This window comes from Nyctibius grandis, chromosome 6 (genome assembly GCF_013368605.1).
Source record: "Nyctibius grandis isolate bNycGra1 chromosome 6, bNycGra1.pri, whole genome shotgun sequence".
Taxonomy (NCBI): domain Eukaryota; kingdom Metazoa; phylum Chordata; class Aves; order Nyctibiiformes; family Nyctibiidae; genus Nyctibius; species Nyctibius grandis.
The window spans coordinates 59,974,015-60,001,887 of record NC_090663.1 but is presented as its reverse complement, the minus strand read 5'-3'; the positions used below and the strand labels follow the sequence as shown (position 1 = coordinate 60,001,887).

The 27,873-nt window shown below is 38.5% G+C and overlaps 2 protein-coding genes across 9 annotated transcripts in view; both read left to right on the top strand.

Moving 5' to 3' along the window:
- The first annotated feature begins 387 nt into the window (after nt 1-387).
- Nucleotides 388-16,402, top strand: BDH2 (3-hydroxybutyrate dehydrogenase 2). Of its 3 annotated transcripts, none has more exons than XM_068403197.1 (11): nt 388-428; nt 2,540-2,620; nt 4,214-4,292; nt 7,419-7,515; nt 8,045-8,153; nt 9,358-9,418; nt 10,075-10,188; nt 10,728-10,786; nt 11,486-11,578; nt 12,830-12,928; nt 16,347-16,402. In XM_068403197.1, the coding sequence occupies exons 2-10, from the start codon at nt 2,549-2,551 to the stop codon at nt 12,881-12,883; spliced, it is 738 nt and encodes a 245-aa protein (XP_068259298.1). In that variant the 5' UTR covers nt 388-428; nt 2,540-2,548; the 3' UTR covers nt 12,884-12,928; nt 16,347-16,402. The 3 variants fall into 3 exon arrangements, with proteins under 3 accessions (XP_068259298.1, XP_068259297.1, XP_068259296.1); XM_068403196.1 differs by having other exon boundaries at nt 16,291-16,352; XM_068403195.1 differs by lacking the exon at nt 16,347-16,402 and having other exon boundaries at nt 12,830-14,991.
- A 308-nt stretch (nt 16,403-16,710) lies between these two features.
- The window catches only part of LOC137665260 (sodium/hydrogen exchanger 9B2-like), a 31,417-nt gene continuing 20,254 nt past the window's right edge, over nt 16,711-27,873 (top strand). For all 6 annotated transcript variants that reach the window (XR_011048470.1, XR_011048469.1, XM_068404127.1 and 3 more), the window contains exons 1-5: nt 16,711-16,792; nt 19,454-19,556; nt 21,147-21,330; nt 22,831-23,001; nt 25,744-25,886. Coding sequence is in view for 4 of the 6 variants with exons in the window: in XM_068404127.1 (XP_068260228.1) it covers nt 19,464-19,556; nt 21,147-21,330; nt 22,831-23,001; nt 25,744-25,886 (591 nt within the window). In the remaining 2 variants the exon portion in view is untranslated. The remainder of the gene's footprint in view (nt 16,793-19,453; nt 19,557-21,146; nt 21,331-22,830; nt 23,002-25,743; nt 25,887-27,873) is intronic.

The following is a 27,873-nucleotide window of genomic DNA, read 5'->3' as shown; positions in this document are numbered from 1 at the left end:
ACTAGATACAAAAAGAAAAGATAAGTTGGTAAATCAGTGGTTAAAAAAAAACCACAAAATTTATCATGCAAATATTGCCCTGGTTTGGAATTTGATAGCTTATATTGCTAAAGAGATTGCTTGGGGAAAAACGAGCTTGTGGCCTTTTTTACAGGGAATACTGCTGATTTCTTGAATTCCATAGGGAGAATGGACAGCTAATGCTGGTGATCCTTTTTTGTCTTTTCCTGTACAGGAGAAAATCACATTTTTAAAATCTAGAGTTTCACTAGATGGCAGTATCTCAATGTTTGAACAGGAAATTATGTTCTTACGGGGAAATTTAACAGTTAGACTACAAATCCCAGCAAGCACAGCAAAAAAAAAAAGTATAAAACTTCCTTTTGTACAAAGGTCAGTAAGCATAACAAGCTGTCTGAGATCTCTTGGTGAGTGACTATATTAATACTTATTTTTAAATGCTTCATAGAATCAGCGTGGAAAATGTTCACAAAAACTAATAATCAGATTGGAAGCCAAATGCACTATAAATACATTTTTCAAAGTGTTAAGGTAATTTGGGGAAGTACTTGGGCTGATCGGGGGGTTTTTTCCCCACTGAAAAGATGTATGCAATAAGAAAGAACAAGTTTCCTCTGCCTTGAGGGAGCACTTTGAGCTCACTGTTAAGATACTCAGGACTTGCTATAATTAATAGAACTTCCCAGAATTTTGTGTTTGAGGAGTTGCATTTTGGAAAGCTTGGTTTGTTAAAGAGACAGTGCAACCTAGTTGTGTGTGTAATCTCATTTTGCTCAGTTAACTTAGTATTTTTCACCTGTCAGTGCAAAAAAGTTATGGTAAGACAGGCCAAATCTGATATAACCTTATACAGCCTACCATTAGAGGCATCCAAAGGGGCATCTTTTTGCTAGCCAACCTAAAAAGTGATTTTAAGGTATTGTGCTTTCCCCTAATTAGAAAGATGCATCTTAGTTACTGTTTGCTTAGGAGACAACTCTTCTGTTTTGTGCTTTTTTTCTTTCTTTGTGTGTGTGCGTATGTGTCTCAGTTATGGAGGGAAAACCTACAGTGAAACTTTTCAATGTCTTGAAACATGGTCTGTAACTCAGTCTGACTTTAAATCAAAAGAAATAATGTTTTTCATATTAGAAAGTAAAAAATGTTCAGTTAAACTGCTTCAGAAGTAGTCCCATTTGTTGAATCCATAGCCTTCAGGGAAACAATAGTTTTGCTGCAACTTTTTGTTGGGAAAAGCTGCTGAGAAAACAACTTCTGGTCAAAATCAGAGAAATTAATAATCTGGTTGCAGATGTAGGACACTAAATTTGACTCAGTAATCTGAGTCACAGCATGGATTTGAGCATCTCTAGATGATGGATAGCATTGGCTGCTAACCTAGGGGAGATGATGGCATCTTTATCTTAGCTTCTCAGTGAAGTACTCTGTATGTTGGATTCATGTATATATTCAAAGATTTAAGGTTCTTGGGACACCTTTCTACACTCATAGCTACATAAACAGATTTTGCTGTGTCGATTATAAAAGTGCAGAAAGTTTTGCTTATTGGGAACCCAGTTAACAAACACCAGATATGGAAATCTGATTGGAACAAAGTGACCTTACTGTTTAGGCAGTTCTTTGAAACATCCTATGAAGTAGACATCCTATTAAGTAGCTTACTCCTTAAATAACCAAAAATCCTACTGGAAACTTCTGAATCCATAGGAGTGAGAGAATGACATTTGCTTTTACTTGTTTGTCTGCAACTTTACATGCTGTATTTCTTTAAACATAATGCAGCATTTAGAAAGTGTGTGCTTGGGCAGAAGAGGGCTACTTTTTGCCTTTTGGCTGCTATGCATTGAGTAAGGTACCTCCTAGAGGTTCCCTACCACTTGCCCCAAGCATGCTCAGTAGTTCCTTGAGGGCAAGCAATTCGAGAGAGAGAGGTGAGACAGGACAGAGCTTCATTTCTGCCCCCAGCCTCCTGCCTGGTTGGAGCTGGGAATCTGCTGTGCCGGAAGGTTCTTAACACAACTCAGAGCAGACACCAAGGCCCAAGGTATTGTGTGGAATGTATTGCAAACTGGGAAGTTGATGAGTTTGTAGTTTGAGAGGAGTAGAAGAGAGACCTGTTTTCTAAGAACACAATGGACAGTGGAAGCACTAGATTACAAGCTATCATACTTCTATTCTGTTTCATCTTGGCTTGGTTGAGGTTTTTTTTTTATGTTTAAGGAAAAATAAAGTCCAGTTTCTGTTATACTAAAGCTTGACTTTTGAGCTCAAATGCCTTTTGATCTTTTTGAGGTCTTTACTTATGGGGGGAAAAAAAAAGTTGAGGCAGTCCCCCCCTCAAAATCCTGGATGACTTGTGGTCACACTGCAGCCAAACAGGACAATCTGTGATATGATTTGATGGCAGAGGTACTCTGAATCTTGTCTACTTTTTGAAATGTATTTGCATCTGATTCCCAGGGAGTGTTGTTGGCTCATCTTTTTGTTAAAGATTTTGTGACATCTTCTGTCTGCACAGGTCAGCAGTATGGGTCGGCTCGATGGGAAGATCATACTGCTGTCTGCAGCAGCACAGGGGATTGGACGAGCAGCTGCTATAGTAAGCTGGAAAATGTTTGTTCTCCTGTCCCTAAGCTAGGTGTCTCATGCTAGCTTGTCCAACGATACCTGCACCAAACAAGTTCTTGAATTAATAAACCATAGATGAAGCCAGAACTACTCATTGAAAAAGTCAGGGAGTAATATAGTCACTATACTGTATCATGCATGCTTTGTGCTGTTTGAACTTCTGAGAGTCTTCAGCTCTGAGTGCTGATATTAGGCAAGGATAAGGGCAAGATCTGAGAACAGCTGCAACAGCTTTTCTAACAATATATGGTTGGTACTGTCTCTGTACCTTTAATCCAATATATCTGCTGCTTTCTTCTGGAAGAAGATAAGGAGGATAGAGGGAATATTTCCTGTTATAGGGCTGGATACTGCAAAGATCCCCTACAGTAAAGCCGAGACATTTTATCTACATTAATAATTGACATAACCAGGTCTATGTGATACTAACAGCACAGCTACAACATTGTTCACAATGAGCTACTATGAGAAATCCTTTACAAATTCTATTTAATTACTGTTAAACAGAATTCAACATATGTATTAACTTTCTGGTTACCTTTTAATTCCTTTTGACTAGTTCTTCCCCTGCTACTTCCTTCTTCCATAGCAGATAGAGGAACTAGTAGAGTTATCTCAGTATCTCTGTAATGTAATCAAGAAGTCAAGAAAAGCTCCTGTAAGGAGGATTTTTGCCAGACTAGTTAGTTTCTCATGCGTGCTCTTAAGAATGCAGAAGACTGCTGATCTTGGCACTTAAATCGCTCAGTCCAAGGAGCAGGTAATTTTCCTGATGATTTCACTGTGTAAATACCCAACAAGGCACAGAAGGCTGGCATGTTTAATGCCACTATCCTCTTACGCTGCACTTGAGACACTTATTTTGAAGATTAGGGGCTACAGTCTGAGATGTCAGAATACTTTTGACACAGGTATGAGATGTCAGAATACTTTTGACACGGAGGTTACTTTGTTAGCATAGCTGTTGATTTATCAGTAATCACAATGCAGAGAAAGCAAGTTTTGAGGGGAGCATCAAGAATGAAGGAATATCTCTGGTTAAGTAACAAAAAAAAAGAGTCATGCTGCTTTTAATATTGCTCTATTCCAATGATTTGGATGCAAAGGATTTTCATAAAGCTTGTATACCACCATTCCTTTTTTTATGACTCGTGCCTTTACCTGTCAAATCCTGTAACTTCATTTAGATACAACAATACAGACAATTCTAGCCCTACATGTTTGTAATGTGCTTGCTAGTGCACATGCAGCTAATAAGGGCAATAATAATACCGGTTGTCTTAGTCTGGTTACTCTTCTTATACTTTATTTATGGTTTCCTTACTTTAAAGAAAAGATCTTAAATCTGTCGTATATTGTGTGTAGTTACTCAATTGTCCCCAGGATGTGTGGTAATTGATGTCCGTTACTCCCTGACATGCCCAGAATGAAAAGTGGGAGATTGGTTGCCTTCAGCCAACTTTTTATTTCAAGCCAAAAAGGAAATGAGAAGAAAACAGATTTTATTTCTGGTAAGATCTGGCATATCTAAATATAAACTGCTTCTCTTGCTTGTATTCTTTAGGCTTTTGCTAAAGAAGGAGCCAAAGTCATTGCTATAGACATCAATGAGTCTAAGCTGAAAGAACTGGAGAAATACCCAGGTAAATGACCTACAGTAGGTGTTAGATCAATTCTTGCAAGTTTGGTTGTAGACTGGCTGAAATATAATTTGGGGATAGGGAAAACTTCAAAAGATCAGAAAAAATGGAAAATATCCAGACTAAGTCTTTAAATGTTGACATTGCTTTATTCTGTGGTGTGCAATGGCAGAGATTTAGCACGTAAAATACTGCAACATCAGCATATCAGGTAGAGTATTATTGCAGGCATGTGGAATAACTTTGAGTTTCTTGTGTCACAGACGCAGTTGACTTCTGCTTCCCAGAATGCCACCCATTTCTGTTACCTTTTGAGATCACTAGGCTAGTTGTCAAACATATCACTCTAAAAAGCGTGGAATGCTTTTCTCTGGTCACAAGAACTAACATCCAGCTATACAAAAAGTAGATTTAGTGTCTTGCATTTCTATGGCCCATACTTACTAAGGGAACGCATTAAAAGGATAGCTGTCTAGTAGAATTAGTATGTCTTCAGAAACTAATTCCACCAACACTAGATAAGCCTATTCTGTTTGTACAGATGCTCAGGCCTGAAGGTTGTTTTCCTACTGATATCACAGGAACATACTTAAAGGAGCAGGTTTTGCGTAGCTGTGTTTCTTAATTATAAGTGACACAAGTGTGGGACATTATATTAAAAAATTATTTTTTCAATCTTGAAATAAAAAATAAGACTTGGATGTATTTTACAACTGAAAATGCTTCCAACTTAATTTGACAGAAAGAAGTGGATTTAGTGAATTCCTATTACAGGGTGACAGTCAGATATGCAAAAACACTTTTCTCTGGCACAGCTTTTAGAGTTGGACATCAGTCTCTGCTGACTGAAGTTCACCACAAGCAACTCTTTGTAGTTCTTTAGGAACTTTAGGACTTTCTAGGCCCATTCCAAGGGTGTTTAGGAAAGTGTTATGTTTTGAACTGTGTATTTTTTCCCCTCTGCTCGTGTGTTCACAAGGAAAGAGATAATTTTCCACGTACTCAGAGCCATTTCCATCCTTTTGACATATGATTAGTTAAGCTATAATATATCAAGGCTTGGTACATTGTGGTCTTTGAATTTTATTCAGGAGAGGTAATTCCAGTGCTGATGCTAATCACCAGCCTGTAGTCTAATTGCATTGTTATACACAAATCTCTTCAAAAGTTCTGCATCATTTAACTAAGGCATATAAAGCCTGTTCATGGACTTGTCAGTTTGGCTTCAAAAGAAACAGGTTTTTATCCATTTCAAATCAAATTATTCCCTAATTCAGACATCACTCAGATGCTTTACAGACAGCTTTACAGTGTATCATAGAATCATGTGCGCTGGATGAGACCTCTGGAGGCCATTTAGTCCTGCCTACTGCTCAAAGTGGCTGTGGTTAGAGCAGGTGGCTCAGGGCTGTGTGAAGTCAAGTTCTGAATATCTCCAAGGGTGGAATTTCCTCAGCAACCTCTGTAAGCCCCTGTTCCAGTGTGACTGCCCTTGTGGTTTTAAAATAATAATGATATTTAAAAATCAATCAAAAAAAAAAAACCCACCAAAACCCACAAAAACCAAACACACCTTATATTGAGCTGGATTTTCCCGTGTCCAACTTCTTTCTGTTGCCTTTCCTCCTTCCACTGTGGGCCTCTGAGAAGTCTGTCTCTGTCTCCTCTACAGTCTCTCAATAGGTAGTTGTAGACATTTATTAGACTGTGTGTCGCTACACACAGTTGTGTAGTCAGCTGCACATGACTAAATTGTAAAAAACCCCTATGTTTTGGGGCACAGGTGTGTTCTGCACTAGGTGTGCCTTCATCCTAGATGCAGGATATCTGTGGGAAAAGGGTGATCAGCAGGAAGTCTTAGTGCCTAACTGTACCTGCTAAGGGAATTACTGGAGTATTCCCTGGCTCCTTTTCCACTCATCCAGGCTTCCTCTGGATGAAAAGTTCATATATTTGAGATGAGGGCACAGCTCAATCTTTACACACAGTATGGAGTGAGGGTGCAGGCAAAGTGTATCATGAAGTATGCCTATTCCTTAGTAAGGATTCAGCATTGACATGGGTGAGAGAAGCTAGTTGTGTTAGATTGCTGGAAGCTACTTAAGTAAAATGAGGTAAAATAACACGTAGATTATATCATATATTACAGCTCATCTGGAAGCGTAGTTCTTCTACTTTGCTGTTTTCACTTCTGGCCGGGGGATAACACGGCTGTGGTTGGCCCTAAAGCAGTTCTGTTAGAGGGGCTGATTCTACTGAAAAGTGTTTGGAAGAGTTGCGCCTGTCCCTGTTTTGCAGTAATTATATGTCCCAGTCTTTCAGAGATAACTTCTCTGAATAAAATAGAAGGATTATTTTTTTGTTATCAGTGTCTGTCTTGAAGATATGGCACAGGAACAGCCGGTGCTATAAGCACCGACAGTGACAGCTGTCAGAGGCTGAATTAAGTAGACAGTTATAGTGAAAAGCAATGAGATTCCAAGCCTTCTTTTGTTTGATTATAAACAAGTTTACAGATATGATGCTTATGTTTTTGCAATTAAGTAATTGCTATGATATCATTCTAGGTAATATAAGTTAGTGGCTTATGCAAAATCACTTTTCCTTATTAATTAAATTATATAAAGCTGATTCATAATATCGTCAACTACGCATCGATAGATGGCATGCAATGTGACTGTGCACATATGTGATACATGTAACTAGTTCCAAGTAACTATTATTCTATAATAATGGGCATGAAAGCTTGTTATGATTATACAGCTTCTGTAATTCTTCAGTTTGAGAGTATAGTGAAATTCAAATTTATTGGAAATGGTTTTATGGCAAATGATGTTAACTTATCTGCTTGTACGATGCTGTACAACAATCAAATCAGTTGATCTTTTTGTAATTCCTTTCTGGAATTTTAAATAGCATGATATGTTGTCCCAATTTAACTATTGCACTAATGTAATGATTAAGTGTAGCTCTTACTCAGTGAGTCTCCACGTCTTGGTGCACCACTGAGGGAGGGACTGTTCCTGGCAAGCCGCTGACTTGAATTGTAGGTGCAATCCTCAGCACTTAAGAAAAATAAACTGCTGATTCTTAGCCAAATACAGTGAAGCAAATACCATGTTTTTCTAGGCATTCAAATACGGGTTCTGGATGTCACCAAAAAGGAGCAGATAGAAAATCTGGCCAAGGAGATTGAAAAGATTGACGTCCTCTGTAACATTGCAGGGTAACCAGCTTCTATTTGATCCTACTATTTTTCCAGTTTTCCCTGTCCTCTAGAAGTACTTCATTTTACTTAAATGCATTTTATTTCTTTTGTTTTAATCCATTTTATACGTTTAATTCAAATTTCCATGTGTTTTCATCAAAACTGAACTTTTTGTGCGCAGCCATGTTACCCAGGCCAAGGTAGCATGGCTCTGGAATTTGTTTTCCTCACTCCATGGGTGCCCTATACTGATGGCTTTGGCCCTCCTAGCACAACAGTGAGCAAAGTTGATGGTCTGCTAGTGCTCTACTTATTTTTTTTTTTAATTTCCCTATTGCCAAGCATTTCTTTGCACATATCGAGTCTGCCTTGTGTCCCTGATACTCATCAGAAGTATACTGTTGCTTGCTTTCTTCAAAAGAGCTCTTGTCCCTTCTTTTCAAGGTTGGAAGAGTTAGCTACTGCAAAACAATAATGGATAAATGTGCATAAAAAGCCATAGAAGTGTAAACCACAGGCAGTAATCCACTTCATGAACTTATTCTAGGTTTGTTCATCATGGAACTATTCTGGAGTGTGAGGAGCAAGACTGGAACTTCACTATGAACCTCAATGTTCGCAGCATGTATCTAATGATCAAGACATTCCTTCCTAAGGTAAGGCTTCGTTGCCCATGATTTTTAGTCTCTGCTCCATTGTGTTTAAAGTGTGAGAGGTCTATGTTGCCGCCACTGTGACAGCATGGGATTTGAGATAAAAATGTAAGTATGCAGCTTTGCATAGGGGAGGCCCTCAGATTACAGCAATCCTACTCTAAAACATTCTCTGCATTGTGTAATCCTTCAAGTAGACCATCTATTTAAAGGATAGGGTAGAGAAGATTAATTCAGGGGTTTTGCCCTATGTAATTTGTAACTAAAATCCTTCAAACGCAGAGCAGTGAGGGAGCCGTTGCAATACCGTGCTACCATATTATACTATAGCACACAGCTGCACAATACCACTGCTACAAAATATTTCTAAATAATGTATATTAACATGAATTTTATGGAACTCAGGGAAACTATCTTGTGAAGTGATTCAGTGCTACTGATGCCAACGCGCTGGTTATATCGGAACCGCAATTCAATTAGACAGTCTAGCAGCCTGAGGACACTTGTGTTTGATGTAATAACTGGGTTGGGGACTACAAAAACTTGTGGACTGAATGAGGTGTTTGTATTCCTGTAAATGCAAAGGCCAGATGTGGAAGCTGTGACCATGACTGGATGATGACTACTCTTTTCAGTGTTGTTCTAGTCCTTTTTGTATATTTGTTTTGTGTTGTTTGTTTGGTTGGGGTTTTTTCTTAGCTGATCTTCATTTTCAAAGGTTCTTTATAACAGATTTAGGCATCTCAGGTTTTGGGATGCCTAAAAAAGTTAACTTGAAGAAATTTAGCTACAACTCAATGACGTTGAAGAGTTGTGTTTTAGTCTTCTTCAAAGCAAGAAAGGTTTGTATGGGATCAGTGAATTACTGCATTGGTAGATGGCACGAGCAGGTGTCTATGTAGGGTAACTTACTGTGGTGACAAGAGGGCAATGATTCAGAGGTGGCAATCTGGGAAAAAAATCCTTTCCTGTCACAGTCTTCACCCCTGAGATGACTTAGGAGAACCTAGTGAGAATTTCAGATTCTGCTTTACTGCTTCAGTCAATAGATGAAAAAGAGATAAGCACCTATTCATGCCAATTAAGCTTTGTTACCTTGCATATCAGTTGCATGTAGGGCTGTTCTGTGTGTTGCAATGGGCTATTTTGCTGGACCTGCAGATGACAAAACAGTTTGCATTTGAATGACATAAGTATTCTTTTGCAGATGCTTAAACAGAAATCCGGAAATATTATAAATATGTCTTCTGTGGCATCCAGCATTAAAGGTCAGTAGCTTGCTAGAGTTCTTTATATAAATCTTTAAAATGAAGGGAATCCAAAATAAATATTGCAGAACTTTGAATTTAGAGGACATTGTCAATCCTGTGGAGGGAGGCAGTTTAAAAAAAAAAAGTGAACACACCAACTCGTACATACACACAAGGACATGGATGGAAAATTGTAGAAACGCTAAGATCCTTGCCTCTGAGCTTTTGAATCAGTCCTGAATTTTTTGTAGAATCCTTTTTACCAGTTTATTAACTAAAAAGGAATTCCTTCCAGTGATATTTTGCTACATATGTTCTTCAGAGAAACAATGAAGAAATTACAATTATGTAAGCCCTGTAGCTATGCTTCCCAGGGAAGCCTGATGGTGACTAACAGATGGGTGTCTGCTGTTCCGAAATCTGTTTGCTAACTTTTCTAGACTACTTCCCAAACTTACACTATTGAAGATCGTGTGCTTTGCCCTGGTGTATGCCTGAGTAGAATTCTGGCAGTCGGCATTCTAGTTAGCCCACCCTTATGGAGAGACTACAGGTGCTACAGGAAATGCTGGAGTCCAGAAGCAGATGCATATTGAACAAAGTTGGCTCTCTTTTTCTTTTTCTTTTTTTTTTTCATATGTTTCTACGCTGCCTTCACACTGACCTTCTGTTAGGAGTTGTGAATAGGTGTGTGTATAGTACTTCAAAGGCAGCAGTTATTGGTCTAACAAAGTCTGTGGCTGCTGATTTCATTGAACAAGGCATCAGATGCAACTGCGTATGTCCTGGTAAGTATTCTTACGTTATTTTGTAAACTAGGAGCAGATGCTAGAAGACCCAATTTTGTTTGACATTATTAACAAAAAACATACTTGCAAGTGGCAACTAAAGTTACCAGCAATCTAAAAGAACAGGACATGCTTCAAACTTTTCTGAGATTTAAAATAGAAAAGTTGTTACTTTTGTAGTTAAGCTGCATGTTTGGTCTGTTAACCCAGCACATGCACATTATAGATGCATCACACAGTATTTGAATGTTTATTTTCAAAGATATAGTCTGGGAAGTTAGAAGCAGGCACAGGCTAGCTAACAGGCTAGCTATTGGTTAACCATCTGAAAAGTATTGAATCTACTTCTCAAAAGTCTTGCCTTCTATTGAAATTTAGAATCCTATGCTATGTTGATAGTTTTGCAGTCGTTCTCCTGAATCATATTATGAAGTTAAACATAAGTGCTAAGACATATAAATAGAACCAATGAACTGCTTTTTTTTGTCATGATTGTTGATGCAGTTGATTTTTAACATTGAATTTAAAATTTTGCTTAGGAACTGTTGATACACCATCTTTACAGGAAAGAATCCAAGCCCGACCTAACCCAGAACAGGTGAGAAAGCAGTTTATTGGTTTGATCATGTGCATACATATGTTTAACTTCCTTTAAAAAATAAAATAAATATATAGCGGCGCTTCTGCCCATACTCAAAAATGGCCTCTTTTTCAGAGTACCAATGATAACAGTAGTGTTGCCTTTAATAGTTTGGTCAGTTTGTACTCAAGACGGAAGTCTTAAAATGCCTCAGAAGGGTGCTATTGCCTAGTGAATACAGAGGGTCTGTCATCTATGACAAGCGTTTGCAACCATTGGTTACAGTATCTAGTGCAAAAGTAGAAGACATTTTCTACTGTGGCATGTGGCAGCCACAAACTAGTGCAAAACCATGACAGAAAGGGCATTCTGGCCTATGCATTTCAAAATTATTTGGGATGCTTAACCATACTGACTAGATAACTGTGAGCCCTCATTTGAAGGGCCTGGGAATATCTACCACCACAGGAAGAAGGACTTAGGTTGGCTTTATTCTGGAACCAGAGATTTAGGTCCAGTCTACTACTGTTTTCAACCTGAAATTCATACCACTGTTAATTTTCTAATTTATTTTTCTAGCATAAATTCCCTACTTAATGTACTAAAGGAAGTTATGACTTGTGGCCTGTATCCAGTATTGCTTTGTACATGTCATACTAATCAGATTAAAATAAATGTTTTTTATTTTTGATATACCAAATGCTCTTGTATATCTAGGCATTGAAAGACTTTCTAGCCAGACAGAAGACTGGTAGGATGGCTACTGCTGAAGAAGTGGCCCATCTCTTTGTGTACTTGGCCTCTGATGAAGTGAGTATGGAACAATAAAATTTCCTGTCACAGAGTCCCATGCTACTTTGCTGCTTCACAATAGAGATAATTTGTTTTAGGAGGATTTATATTGTCTTTGAGCTGGATTATTACAAAAATAAAAAAAAACTAAGTCTTGTACTGAGTTTAACCTACAGTACAAAAAGTGCTCTGAATGTTGACACTGATTGTTAAGGTCTTATGTATTTGGTACCATAACCTGGTGGTTTCATGTCACCTGAGGAAATTGGCTGACCCCAGATCATCCTGAATGACAGGAGAAATGGGCTTGTCTGCTTTTCCGAGTTTGCACCATGGCTAGATCATGTTTTAAGGAGGTAGAATTAGTAGTTATCACCTACCTTCACTATTCAAGAGCAAATATTTGCATAGAATTGCTGGAGATTTTAGCTAAAAGGGCTAATGATCAGGGTGAATCTACCCTTTCAGCTTAAGGAAAACAATAGATCCACTGAGGTGCTTATACACCAAACTCTTAATGCCCACTGAAAATACCACCAACACTAATGAGCACACATCAAGGTTATTTCGGATGCTATAAATTTACTATTAATTTAAAATTGGACTGGATTCCTCTGGGCTTGTCCAGCAGTCCTACTGAGCATAGCACAATACTTCAGTGGAATTAATTCAGTCTTAATGTTGCTATCTATCAGTAATCTGTTTCTCATTTTCATCTTGGTTTTAGTGTTTCTGTAAAGCTAGTAATTTTTTCCGGTCTGGTCATAGGGTTTTCAACCATGTGTAGACAGAATTCCAGTTTTCTGATATATTCCAGTATGCTTCAGTACTGACACAGAGAAGAATGTGAACAGCTCAGTTGCTTACCTCACTATCTGCATGATCTAAATTTTCAGCTAGGTCCCCTTATAATTATTGGCTGACCTGGTCAGATTCTGCTCAGCTGAACAGAGCTAGTAACATCATAGTGTGAGATATTATTCCTTCAGGTAAGATATCTGAAGTCTAGCTTATATGAATTTGTACACTCAGGATGCATTCTCATCTTAATGCCTCTAATAATACTTTTACTACACTCCTCTGAGTCAGCTGAAAGGCTTCCATTTCTAAGTTTGTTTATATTCTACTTATTCAGATATTTTTGTAAAGCAAAAAAAAAAAGGTGTTTGTATAAAAAGAAAGCAGTTTTTTGAATTTAAAGAAAGTGTTTCCCTGTAATTAATAGCCATGAAAAAGTGGTTAAAAATGTTACTTTTTATGTAATTTCAGTCTGCCTACGTGACTGGTAATGAATTAATCATCGATGGAGGATGGAGCTTGTGATTGACCCTACCTGCAAATGGAAATTCATACCACGAAAGGCAAAAAGTGAGGATCATGTTTCTCAGTTAAGATAGCTCACAAAGATTTAGATCATGCACATGATGTCTTTCAAAACAAATTTGGTTCTAGACTGATTTACTGATTCACTTTTCCCTAAATAGTGAAACACTGGAGTAAAACATACTTCATGTGGCTTCAATAGATGGTAACTCCAAAAACGTGAAGATTTCAGAGGGCAAAGAATATTATTTAAGGTACAAAATCTGAGTTATGTTTTAAGCAAACCTGAGTGAAAGGAATTAAATACTACTTTTATTCTTACCCTGCAAAGTATTTCGAAGCTAAATATTCACAATTAGATTTCCTACTAGCATTGACAGACTATCCAGAGAAAACGGAGCGACTACAATTAAATCAGCCAAATGGATCCTGAACTAAGTGCCGTTTAAACAGAAGAAAGCAGAAATAATAGCAAATATGAAGATTGGAACATTTGAATCATTCTGTTACTGGTCATAGATGTTTCTATATTAGAGAACACACTAGTTGCAAATTGTACTTGAAAGCACATTCTGCTTTGTAAATTACAAAGTAAGTTCTTTCTGCTCTGCACCATCATTAGCAAAATGTTTTAGAACTGTAACAGCTGTAGAAAAACAGTCTGAATTATTGAAAAGAGTATGTCCCAAGCCTGAGAACACTTACAGATCCAAAGTGGGCGGTGCAAGACAGTCAAACACTGTGGATACGTGGTGTAGGGGCACATGAAACTTCCTGTGTATACAGCAAAGAGTCACTGTATATGCACAGCTGGCTTCTGCAACTGCAATGTCCATTTTCCAGAACCTGGGCTGTTGGAATCTGAAAAAGCAGTACTGCAAAAGGCGGGGCAACAGATTACCATTAGAAGCAGGAGGATTGGCCACCTTGTGGAGTTTGGGAGGGTTTTTTTGTTTAAGCACATAACCACTATAGACACTGTCTTCATGAAGCAGAAACGATGGAGAGGAGCCTGCTCTAATGGTTAAGACTAAAGCTTACAGCAAGTAGAGAGCATAGAGAATCACATGTAGTTTTACAATCAGTGAGAAAATGAGTACATTAACTAGTACAGAAGAGGTCCTAGGGGGAGAAATAGAGACCAGAACTGTTTCATTAATAGTATATAGGTAACTCCTAAAATGGACTTGGAAGTATCATTACAATATCTTTTTTTTTCATCTTTGCCTTCTATGTACAGAAAGTACTGTGCAAGGACATAACATTGGTAGGCACGGATGGGGCTGTATGTGGGAGAAGTATTCTTAAATACACAGGTGGATGTTCATAAATACACCTGACTTTGGATTGGATTTTATCACCCTAGATAGAGCCAATATATTCTTATTCAAAAGGGTGCACTAATATTGGACAAATATTGTCAAATCTGTATGCTAGGTGCTAGGCTTTGGTATTCTGTTGCTTGGTTCTCAAATACCAATACAGTAGTTCATGCTAAAACATAAGGCTAAGTTTCTCTGAAAAGGACTGTTTCTACAAGGGTTTGTGTGGATGTGTTTATTGTGATAGCACATGGTAGTTTTGATTTATGAATCAGAAACCTATTATTGTAAAGTCTCATACTCTGGAAAAACACATACATCCTGACCCAGAGATCCAAGGCAATAAATAACCTGAATTCCAAAACTATTTGTTTTGCTAACATAGTGTTAAAATTGACATGAATGACATGGGCCGACTGCCTATAAATATGGTTACCTTAAAAAAGTGCACACAGCTCCATTTATCTAGTTTGTGAATAAAGCTGTGTGATTTCATATATATTAATATATTTTAAATATATATATATATGTAGGGGGAGGAATTAAAGAATAAAAGCTACTGAGTATGATTGATCAGTAATCAGAAAGCACAGGGAAAAATATACAATGTTTTGTGCGTGTTTCTGTAACAACTGCCATGTTTTTAAAATTATTGCTTAAGATTTTCAATATTAGCTGAAGCATTAATATAAATTATTTGATTTCAAAGATAATGGAACAAGTTTAGTTAAAATTAGGCTTCTCACTTTAAAATGGTAAGTAAATGTAACTTTTACAAATGAGAAAGTATTGTGGTTGTTTGCTTCCTCGGGCTCATTATAGGTTTAACTTTTACCTTTAATCATGGAGCATTCTGATCTTGTGTAGTTTGTTTATGGGGTTTTTGAGTATCTAGTGTTTCAAGACAGTGACCCTGGCAGCCAAGCAGGATCAAGTTGAGGAAGAAATCCAAAGTTATCCAAAATGTCTCCACCACTGTTCACTGATGTAAATTCAAATGTTAAAAGTTCAGGCTGGCAGGATACTGTTTCAATGGTTTCAGAATTTAATATGAAGGCCAAAGTCCTTCCTCTGTAGTAGGTGTAAAAGGCTTACCTTGAAAAGAGAATCTCCCCATTGCAGTAACATGAGAAACTTGCACTGTGTACTCTGAAAATATAATTAAGAATCTGAGAGAAAATTCATTATACTTATTGCATATAGAACTTTATTAGTTAACATTTCTAAGCTCACTGGTGATTGTAATATACAGGTGCTACTCAGAAATGGCTTTTTGTCAAAGCACTCCTGTAAGAACAGGAGATACCATCTGCTTTTTACATTGCACTAAAAGCACAGAGAGACAGGTTTTTTTTCAGTGGTAGTCTGAGAAGCTGGTGGACCAGAAAAAAGCTGTCTCTTGCCTTATTAGCAATGCCTTTCATGGATGTGTTAATAGCCACAACTCTGAAATGTGTTCTAATGTCTAGGGGGTTTCCAGCAGACTTGCTGGAATTATTAAAGGAGAATGCTTCTTAATGGTCTTGTGACCTCTTGATTCCCTGTCCCTGTTTTAAATGGAACTGGGTAATTCTGTTCATTTCCCTTCCACCCCAGTGATAATATTAAGAGGAGTTTTTTGACTTTTCAGATTCTAGGTCAAAGTTTTACTCTTGTGGAGGAGGGGGGAAGAGACTTCTCTGATTCAGAGTCCTTCTGGAAAATTTAATCTGATCCAAAAACTGCTTTTTCCTCTCAGTTTTGTAGTCAGCTTAATTCTGTGTAATGCTACTAGGGGCAAAGTAGCCCCTAGTTGCATTTGAATCTGCTTTCACATGTACCCAGTGCAGCTTGCAAAATGAGGTTGAGAGAAGGTCTGTCTCATTCCCTCATGTGAACTTACAGACCAGGCGGACACACTTGATTCTTCTTTAAGAAGTAGAAAAGTCTTGATGGGAACACCACAAGTATGCAAGTTTGGGTTTTTGTTGGGTTTGTTTGTTTGTTTGTTTTATTCTCCTGCCTATCCCAATGCAATTATTCTGCACGTACCCAGAGCAGAATCACCTAGAGATCCTTACCCTTTCTTTGCACCTAACCTCCAAGGGCAGTGCTGCAGTGTAAGAGGATTGTGCGGAGCTTCCCCCTGTCCCTTCCCACAGCCACGGGAAGGGCAGCGTAGAGAGCAGCCTTTTGAACGTGTACAGGTTGGAATGAAATGACTACGGGCTGGCTATGCGAGGCACAAAGACCTACGTCCTGCTCATCCCTCGTCCTCCTGGATGTCCGTTGCCCAAACCAACGTGACGTGCCCTTGACAGCTCACATCGCAGCCACCCCTCACCCCGGCAGTGACCTGTTCGTGGTGCCAGGAGACACGAAGGCATCGGGTAGCCTTTCGGTCTTCCCGAGCTCCAGACGGAGGTTTTTGCTGCCGGTGTAGAGAAGCTGCGGCTCCGGAGGAGGGCCCGTGGCACCGGCAGGGGAGGAGGAGCCAGAGCCGGCACGGAGCCGCCGCCGCTGGCAGGGAGCGGCTGTCACCGCCCGCCGCCGTGCCGAGAGGCTGCGCGGGGAGCGGCTCCTTCTCGCTGATCCCCGCCGTTCCCAGGTACGTTTTCTGCCCTCAGCCTCCTCGCATCTCCCTGCCTGCGGCTGGAGAGGTGACGGGGGGGCCTGTTAGTGGCTGGGCGGGCAGGAAGCTGCTGGGGGGGCGGGGAAGGAGGTTGCATCAGGGTTTACTTTACGTATTTTTGTGGATGATGATGCGTGGTTTGGGTTGTCTTGGTTTTGGTTTTTTTTTTAATTTATTCTGAATGTTAGTTGCTCTGGCGATGGCTGTGGTATTTTGTTTGTATTCCTTTTCGTACTGTGTGTGCGCAAAGCAGAATGTTGACAGTCACCAGGGCAATAGAGCTAATAACATAGGCATGCACATGCTGCCCCTGTCAGTCATCTCTTCGTCTCTCCCTCTCTTTCCTCCTCCCTACCCATTAAAAACAAGTAAAATGAGAAGATCTAATAAAAACCTTTCTTGTTTCAAAATAAGTAAAGTATATTTTACAGGGAGGTACTAAAATAAGTCTGTTACTGGCTGGTTTCCATGGTACAGGCCTTAACCCTGTGGTATGAATTCTGCTCCATGATTTCTCAATCACTGATTTTGTTTGTACAGGGGATGAAGTTTAAAAAAACAAAACAAACCCACAAAAAAACCCCAAACAAATACCATGAACCCCCCCAAAAACCCACCCTGATATGAGTAAACTAACTAACTACTCACTTTGGTCTCATTAATCCAACTGGCCTTTGCTTAAAAGTAGCAGTATCAAGAACCTAACAGGGTGAAGACCTGTCACAAAAAAGGTAAGAACAGCACATCCACCATCAGCCTCCTCATTCACACCTTGAAACCATTGCTGCTAAGCAGAACATCCAATCTCCTTGCTTAGTCAATCTTTTCTTTCCTATACACTACTGTGATCAATGCCTTCAGGAGCTGAAGCTGTTGTGAGGTGGACTTGGGTTTCTCGGAAGTATTAATGTATTTCATGTCAACAGCTACATGACCCCAAGAACTGGGATGTTGCCCACACCGAGCTGGATGGAGAGCAATATCCTTCCATCCCTTACCCACATGCACCCCTTTGAGAATCACAAAATTAAGTACATAGACTCTGGGGAAGTGATCAGTGAAGGGAAGGTGGGAGGCACTGGTAGGTTGCTGATACTTTCTATTCCAGTTAGTACACTGGCATTTGTGGATTCCCAGCACCAATGAAAGGGTGAACGATCCTATGAAAAAAACCCAAAAGTATCACTTATTTCATTCAAAAACTTTGAGACCACAACTATTTGGTTCAACGAGTAGTAATTAAAAATATAGAAAAGTACTGGAATTTGGGTAAATTAACACTTTAAATTTAAAAAGGAAAGAAAGCAAAACTATTACCTTAGAACACATTAAAAGTGTTTGCCTATAGCTCTGTATTCTTCCTCTATGCCTTGGCCATGTCTCAAGCCAGTTTTGTATCAGAACAGCTCAAACAAAACCACCCAGCTGTTACAATAGCCCCGTCTTTGTTCATGGCATCAATCGTTCCCAAAATATCGAACATATTATAAATTGAAGGCTTGACAATTGTGAGAATCAGTTCTCTGACTCACTTCCAGCAATTCAGCAAGGAAGCAGTTCCTTGGCTTAAAAGTTCTGGCTTAACTCGAGTGGTGTTTTATGTGGCGAGAGCAATGTAAAAGATTTCAAGAAAATGCTGTTAGCACTGAAATGTAGTTGGTGGAGAACATGTGCACACCTTTGCTGTAACAGAGAAGATGACTAGCAAGCCTTGTCTTCGGATATGTGTGTGTGACTCTTGCTGGCTCAGACTTGTGAAACAACAGTAAATATTTGCACAAGAAAATTTGCCATATGCAGCAGTACACTGCCTTATCTCTTGTTAGCATTTATGGGACAAGAAGTGGACCAGTTAGACAGGAGTAAATACAATGACAATTACCCACAAACAACTTGGACCTTATTTCCCACTCTGAGAAGTATCTCCATGGGATATTAGCAGTAAAAAAGATCTATGTTTTATCAACCTCACCTGAATATAGAGTGCAAGTTGTGCACAGTTATTCAACCAGGCATCTTCTGTTTCTTGGATATTCAGTCAATGTGTTTGTGAATAGTGACATCCAACAGAACCATGTTATTGAAAATTCCCCTGAAAATCAAGCTGGATCTGGTCAGGTTTAAGTTAGGGAAAAAGTGTCCCCTTGTGTGTATGCTTTAGAACCATAGCTGTTGTTCTTAGTTTTATGAAATGGTTGCTTGCGCTGCCATGCACACAGGGCCTGTGACTAATTGCAGAACTAATGGTCCTGGTAAGTGGTGTTGACAGCAAATAACCTTTATGTTGTGCTGATAGGAGGCACAAATAGGTAGATAGATAGATAGATATTTCCTCCTTAAAAGCATGGCTGTTTTATATAACAGGTTAGCACAGATCACCGTGATTCTAAAACTCAATTTGTTTATTTTCTTTAGCACTTGACTTTAAAAGCTTAATACTGTTCTTCTGTTAGTTCCTCTCTTGTTCTTGCATACAGCATACACAGGCATGCAAAAAAACATTAAATTCCAAATTGGACTGTGAAGGTTTTTTCACCTGATCTGTAGGAAGGAGACAACATCACTGAGAAGTCTTCTATCTGGAAAGTAGTAGTATTTGCTTCTCTCTAACTTTTCTATCTTTATTGCTTTCCTTAGGTTTGACACAATGGTAAAGGAGCATATTGTAAATGACAATAAAGATTCTGAGCTACCAGTGTGTGAGAGAAATGGCATGATTCCCATGCATGAGCAAAGTGAGGTAATTAATTAGGATCTCAAAGTCCAGTTTTAGTCAGAGGGTACCCTCCTTTTTCTTCCTACATCTGTTAAAATCCCTACATCTGAAGGGAATACAAAGAGAAATCTCCTCAGTGGCAATTTCTTACAATTAACAAATGTTCATTTTTTAAAAGTCTGTAGTACATTGGATTGCTGGAAATCAGTGGTTGTAATTTCAGATTGAAGTGGAAAATGCATCAGCGTACGTTTTACAACCAGCTATGGAAGAGAATTGTGTGGACTTAAGATTGCTTCTTTGCTTTCAAATTGTGCCTATTAGTCCACTTGCTGAAAGTTGTTCATGCATGTTTTCCTTTTCTTATAAAAATTAAAAACCCCACAGTTTTAAACTTCTATATGCATATTTCCAATGTTCTTGGAAACTTACATGGCATTAAAAAAGATCTGCAGTAAAGAAAGAATAACATTCTTAATGCAAAAGGCACTTTAGAGTAAACATATAGTATTGACTGAAGATAAGTACCATATCTTTATACACACAAGTAGCTGGTGATCACAGAATCACAGGGTAGATAAGCAAGTAACTCCATGCTGAAAGCTCACAAGATTTGTGTTCCAACTGTGACTCTGAGTAAGGGATATATATATCTCCAGAGAGAGAGATATGAGACAGAAAAATAACTGGAAATGTGGAACTATTACTGGAGGAGTGCCAAACCACAGTATAGGCAAGAATTCCATGTACATGCTATGACAATGAGCTGACATGAAGGTGAATAATCATAAGGGAAGGTAGATGATGAACTTGTCAAAAATAAGGACCCTAAACTGAAGTAAGACACATATCCAAAAATGGTCAAAAAGTGCTTTGTCTATGAATATGGATAAGAAGATGAATCAGTATAAGAGAACAGCTTCAAGGAACCATTCTTCAAGGAAATAACTCCCAGGGTAGTATTTCTCTATCTCTACCTTGACTTACCAGCTTGAGCCTTCCAGCAATGGATCATGTGAGTAATGCTTGCACTAGCCAGCTGTTCTGTTTCTTCCATCTTTGCCTAATCATAAGTAGGTTTTGTTATTTTGGTTCAAGGCTTTGCAATAGAAGTTATTTAGGAGTTATATTAAAGACACTGTCTCACTGGAATGATGCTAATTGTTAACTGTATTGTGAAATCCAGTCTGGAAGCAGAACCTTATCAAGTTGTAGAAAATATTAATAAATATTTAGCTTGTATACAAGACAAGCTGAATCTGGCCTGTTAATATTGTTTCTTCATCAAATATGCTAATATTGTTTCTTCATCAAATGTGCTGATATTGGTGCTCAACAGGCGCTATTTGTATTGGGACAGGAGTCCTGTCAGTTGCAGGTGAAAAGGCAAATGACCCGCGGTCTGTCATATGCAGTTCTTTGTGCCATGCAAAAACAAACACATAACCAAAAATCACAAATATACTACAAAGCTGCACCATTCCTGCAGTGATTGTTTAGTTAGTGCAGTCACCTGTAGATAGTGTGGATCTAGTGCATCACAGCTAATTTCAGGTTTTGTACACTACTGCAAATGTATACAGCGCTACTGAGAGTCTCATTGTTTTCATTCAGGAGGGACCAACAGCAGGTGCCAAAGGTACTGATGGGAATATACAAACAGAAGAAACTGCTCTCTTGAATCACTGTGTCCAGCAACCTCCGGAACCGATAGCAGGGTCTTCAACACCTGCAAGAACATGGAGGCAAATATTTACTTGTCCTCCTCAGGGCTTACTGGCCCAAACAGTGACAAATGGTATGTAAGACAGAGTTTAAAACAAGAAATGGCAAATGAAGTACTCATTTCTCTGGATGTGATGATAGCTGTACATTGTCCTTAAAAATAATGAAGGGAAATAGCTATGTTTTACATATCACACTTTCATTTCAATGTTTTAGCAGGAAAAAAAAAATAAGTGAAACAAAGATTTGAATGTATAGTTTTTGTTCCTGCATCCTCTCTTCTGTGTTTAATATGATAGGTAAGTTTTTGCATTGCAGATTGTTTTCATCAGAAGAAGGATCTTCTGATTCTCATTTTGATAGTTCGTTTTAGTGTGAGAGCATTAAGATGATTATAAACACAATAGTATTTTTGGACACTGGATTGCTTTTTGTTGAATTAAGGCAACAAACATGAGACTTTGCAATGATACCTTCTTTTGTTCCTTATTATCCCTTATTATCTTGCAAAGCCAAGAATCCTAACTAAAAGGCAAACTGACCTGTTCTGTTTAAGACTTGCCCTACACTGAGGCTCACAGAAGAGAGTGCCTGGCTATTTCAGTTCTTTCAGACTTTTCCTGACAAAAGACACTTCCTGTGGCTTTGACTGCTTCCACAGCCTCTGTTCTCTCTCACTTGTGATTCTTAGGCTTTTATGTTTGGAAATCTACTTGTCTGCCCTTTGCCACCTGTCACCTCAAAGAAGATTAAGAAAAATCCAATCTGAAAATGCAATATATTTTCTTATGATTATGAGAAAAGGGATTTATTCAACGCATTTTTTCCTGTCCTTCAGACTTTTGCTTTTATATCTATGCATGTCTGTTCTTGTTGGATAACTGTAGGAACAGATTTGGAAACTGGAAAGAGCATAATATTTTCACATATTTTATAATATTTTTCACTTAATGTTCTCATAATATTTTTCAGGAATTTTTTTCACTGTGTATTATCCCTCTCTGCTTTATCAGGGGAAGTATTTGTACTACTTCAGGCTGTCCAGAGACATGACCTTCTTCACGTTTTTTTTTCCCAGGCATAGCAATGTATTGCACAAGCACATCCAGCCAAAAAATGATACTTATATTCTTTTAAAAATTAGACTGGAGCTGCAGTCATTAGCTTGAAGATATGTCAGGCTGTACAGCAGCAGGTTCTTACTGTGGTTCTGAAGTAGCTGAAGAAAGATAAGGAAGTGCAAGATAAGTTAGTGAAAGTCTCTGCTTTAAGTTTGGGACCTGTTAAGTGTTTTCCACAGTGGCCCAAGGCTCACTCAGTACTTTTTGGTCCCTAATGATGTTCCCGTTACCATTTTTTAAAATATCTTGGCTTCTATAAAATCAGAACGTCAGTTTAGGGAGCATCAAAGATTAAACACATTGTTATGATTAAAGTAATTTTTAAGGTAAGTGATTTTATTTCTGAAAGTCATGGTACCTTTTTCATTAGTAGAAAAACAAATGTGATCTAGTAGCAAACAAAGTTGTCCCTGAGAGATGATTAAATATGAATATTTCTTGTTTTGTTCCAGTTGCAGTCGTGGTCCTGGTTTGGGCTGTGGTTTGGTCCATCACTGGGACTGAGAGTCTCCCGGGTGGAAATCTGTTTGGAATTCTGTTTCTTTATCTCTTTGCTGTCATTGGAGGTAAAATTTTTGTATTCATTAAAATAGGAACACTACCTCCTCTCCCTGCTCTTCTGGGTAAGATATCCTTACTTCTTTTCTTCCTGCATATTTGTGTTGTTTAAACTGTCAAGTAGTATCTGTATGCTAGGTATATGGATTGGGAACAAACAAACTGCATCACGCTCAAAATCTGTAGCTTTTCCAAGTGACTTTTATCTGGTCCTCTCCAAGAAGGTGCAAAATTCCCCGAACTGGCTCAACTGAAATTGCCTGTATGTTACTAAGGCTCTCCTCTTAATTCTTAGGGGGCCGGAGAACTGTATACCTACAGATTCAAAGGTTATTCTCCTTCCATCACCTCTGTCACAGTTACTTAAAATTTGGGTTTAATATCACCAAACAGGAGTCTTAACCTAGACCTCCTGTTACAGTAGAGTAATTAATTCATAAGGAAATTATTGCTGAGCTGTTTCACATGTATCTCGCACAAGGAAAATGTTTTCCAAAGAAAACACTACAGGAATTCCCTACTACTGGTAATGCAAAGCAATTTTTTTCTTCTCCTTCCTTTATCTCAAGGTAACTGAAACCTGAGAAAATAAATTCACCGCAAGGAATAATTCTTCTGAAGAGAGTTATTTTGAATCAATCATAATCTTGTTTTTCATAATCAAGATCTTATTTTATTTTACATAAAAATGCAAAACAGAAATGGGAGATGAAAATTACGTTAATTCTGACATCATCAGAACCTTTTCAGACTTCTTTCCTAGAGGCGGTTTTGGTTAGATCAGTACAATATTATGAAGTGCTGTGATGTCAGCGAAGTTGAAAAATCAAGCTCCAGGTTCTTCTCACCAGCTGTATGCTGCCCCCTTACTATGCTTAGTGCATAAATGAGTAAAGCTGTTGACAGACAGTAAAACTTCATGGCAAAGTGGGCTACAAATATCTGCCTGTAGTGCGTACGGATGTGATTTTGTAACCTGCGTAGCTGGTGGTGTGCCTCACACAGTAGCACTGCTTAGAGAAGGGCTAGATAGATAGCTTCATACACAGCTCTGTCCAGGCATGTGCGTTCTTGCACAGCTTAGTTTCATGAGCGAGAAAAAATTCAAATGAGAGGGAGGGAAGTTTTGCATATAGCACGTATGCCTGCAATAATACAAACACAGAATGTAAGACACAGGGAGCCTGCCCTTTCTAAGTAAACACCCCCCTTAAAAAAAGTTTCTGACCATTTGGATTCTCCTTTTTTTTTAATAACATCTGTATCTGAAAGTTATGAATTGAGCACGAAACTGCTTGTCAGACAGGTAATACTGAACAACAGAAAGTTAAGCATTGACAGCACATGTCTGTTGAGTTGCTTAGGACAGAGTTAATTGTTCAGATCCCCAGTCTTTGAGGAAAATTGGGAGAAATCTATGAGTCAGAAGAGACAGACAATGTCTTTGAATATTCTTTTTTACACTAAGAATACAAATCTTGTACTCTTACCCATGTTTAATCCACTTGTGCTAGGTGCAGTTGAGTGTAATGTGCTGGCTGAGCACTTAAGCACCTTATAGTGAGCCTCTGTCTCAGGAAAAAGGGTGTGAAATTGCTACTGAAATAGTCACATATTTTAGGTTTACATTGCAGAGAGGTTTCTGCAGGAGGCAACATGGAGCAGAACAGTGAAGATATCCTTTGAGGTGGAGTTTTTGCCTCGTTAAGTAGATTTCTAGATCAGGGTAGCTCCAGTGACTTGGACCTCACGCAAACATTGCAAGAGCATGTGATCATTATGCTAGCCTGCCATAATTGTCATGAGGTACTGCAGATTAACTATGCCACTGTTTTTTCTGGGAGGTGATGGGAAGAACAATGTCCAAAAGTTTAGTGTGTTCCAGGACAAATCAAGTCCACAGCCAAGGCTCACACCAAGCTGGGACAAACCTGAGCACAGTATTTGTTTACTTTTTGTCTTTTTTGTTTTCCTGTTTCTTAACATGGCTAATATAAAATTATTCCACAAATATGTATCTTTGAATCATCAGGACCTACAATGAATCTCTGCAGATCTATAAAGTGAATGTTTCCTGTACTTTTCTGTATCCTTCCAGAAGTACAGTTCCGATAGCTTTGCAGGAAGTCTCTGATTAGACAGTTTTGCTAATATTTGCAAAAAGTTGAATCTTGCAAGTAGCTCAAATTGAGGATAAGACCAAGTTCTTGATTTTTTTCCCCCCTTTTCTTCCGCTTTTTGCATAAGACTTATATTGCCAGAGCATTTTAAAATGTCTAAGTTAGTCCATGATTAGCTGGTTTAGATTATATTTCCCAATGAACTCAGCATTATGGTTCCTGTGATACCTGCATTTCTTACACCTAAGAGGATTTTTAATAATTTCCAACTTCTGAAAGAAATGCGCAACATTAGACGATCTTCCTCTTTTCATGTTAAAACAAGCTATCAAGGAAAAATATCTTTAAGGATGTAGAGGTGTCTTTGCTTATGGTAAGTATGACCTGCACCTAGGGAACAAAGCTGAATTCTGTTGACTCGCACCAAAGCTATGTGTCAGCATCCTGAGGATTTATTCATTGGTGACCTGATGTGTTCTTACGCTGCTTTAATTGCTTTAAGCATGTCTCTCTCTTTCCATGCCTCAGTCCCCATTGTTAAAACATGGCTAATAATTCAGAACATGAATTGTTTCTTTGTCTCTCATAAATACATAGTATGGTGTCTATTTTTAAGAATGCTATGCAAGCTTTTCTCGTGCAATAAAACCAAAACATTTGACAGGAGCTTATTTGCCTTCATTTAAGGGATGCTACTTGCTGGTTTCCTGATCCGAAATACCCCATTCATTAGTGACACCGTCCAGATAAACTTACGCTGGTCTGCAGCACTGAGGAATATTGCTCTTTCAATTATCTTGACCCGAGCAGGACTCGGCCTGGATCCAAAGGTATGGCACCAGCCATTTGTGTGAGGCAAAGTATACAACAGCCCTTCAAAAAAATAGCATAATTGGTTCTATTAAAAATATTGAACTGTTCAGTCTTAGATGATCTGCAAATTAGATCATTACAGAAAGCATAGTTTCTATTGTATAGTCCCATGTGTGTTAATATTGGCAGTTGGATTTGTAGAGTAGGCAAGCAATCCAAAAAATACCTGAAAAACTGATTTTATGACTATTTTCCCCCTTGCCTTAGAGACATTTGCTGACTTTTGTGAGCAGAACATCTTGAGGACATGTTGCTCCATCATGGTCTGTCAGGAAGAGTTTACACTCTCTGACAAACTCCCTGTCAGTTTACACTGACAAACTAAAACACATAATGAAAGGGATCCCCAATCCTTGAAAAAGAATGTTGCTCGTGTTGACACTAATCAAAAAAACCCCAACCAATCAAAAAATCCAAATCTGTGTGTCTTAATTACTTTTTTCTTTTTTGACTCATTGCCATTTTAATGCAAATATATTAATTGCAAAGATGAGTCCTGCTGCACTACAAAAACAGTGCTTCACATCACAATAAAGCCCATAGCGCCCTGTGAACAAAAAAATAGTCTTCCTCCACACGCATGAAACATGATGCTCCATAAATTAATGAAGGCAAGGTTTTGCTTGATCAAAATCAGTTGGATGAAATAAAGCTGTACCGTATTTCCCTGCCCATGGCAGGGGGTTGGAACTAGATGATCTTTAAGGTCCCTTCCAACCCAAACCATTCTATGATTCTATATTGGCCCCTATCTATTTAAGGGACTGCTTAAAGTTTATATAACACTTAGGTCAAGTATAGGTAGTTCAGAACAACTAAACCGATTTTTCTTAACCAAGATGAAAACTAGAGAGTTGCCAATGCTTCAGATATTTTAAGAAAACAGGGTTTTGTCATTCTTGAAAAATGCCTGGTTTCCTAGATTACTGTCTGTTTTTCCAAGACATTGAAGCTTGTATGAACATGGACTGTGTGTTGTTACACATGGCTTGGATGCCCAGTTCTGTGAGATTGCTTTTATTTCTATTGTGACAACTTTTTTTGCCAAGGGAACTTCATCTTTGACTCATTTTTCTCCCATGTGGCAATCGAAACTGTCATTTGGACTCTGTATGTAGCAATGCTTCAATGCAGTTACAATTGTTCCTCATGTAATTAAAGCTGTGAAGACAAAGATGTCAGTTGCTCTGGTGATTCTCAGTCCTAATTATGCTGGGATAAACTGCGCTCATAAAAAGTGCAACTCGTTGATTTTTTTTTTTTTTTTTTTTTTTCTTTTTCCCATGTCAAAATTTGGGACCTGTCCTAGCAGAGTCATGTTTGTGACTAAATATTAAAGGCAGATGTTAAAAGAAAATACTCTTAGATAAATTTTTGGATAGAAGTTGCTGAGCCAAAAGGAACTTAATCTGCTCTGGATATCAAGTGAGAGTCAGCTGAAAGAGATGCTTGGGTCCTTGCACCAAGTTTATGTAGTTCTACAACTTTTCATGATTTGTTCATGGAAACTTTTTGGGGGTACTCATGCAAGTTGTGGGATTATAGCAAAATCTTTTGTGGATGGAACAAATGACCTCAAGTGACTGTGGGTAAGTCAGCTGTGTTGAGGGTGCACTTTTCAAATGGATCCCAGCTAGTCCAGCCTCTCTCATTTAGTTTGCTCTACGCAAGAAGCCCAACAGACTTCTCTGCCACTCCTTCCTGTGACGTGCAGGAACCTCGTCAAACCCAGATTCAGTGGGTTTCACTGCCACACTTGGAATGTCATATCCAAATCCAGTTGTGCTCGAGTCTGTCACTGGCTTTGGCCATATAAAGCTGTCATATCCTGTACTGCAGCTCAGAGGGGATTCTTTTAAGAAACCATATCAGATTGTAAATATATTTCCTCTCCATGGTTAAGCTAAGGTTACTGATACTAATGTCTGAATGTGCTTTTATATT

Excerpts from the sequence above, each read along its gene's own strand:
- BDH2 (XM_068403197.1), top strand. The coding sequence starts at position 2,549 with ATGGGTCGGCTCGATGGGAAGATCATACTGCTGTCTGCAGCAGCACAG. Across the intron at positions 7,516-8,044 it reads GTCCTCTGTAACATTGCAGG|GTTTGTTCATCATGGAACTA; the intron begins GTAACCAGCTTC and ends AACTTATTCTAG. Across the intron at positions 11,579-12,829 it reads TGTACTTGGCCTCTGATGAA|TCTGCCTACGTGACTGGTAA; the intron begins GTGAGTATGGAA and ends ATGTAATTTCAG.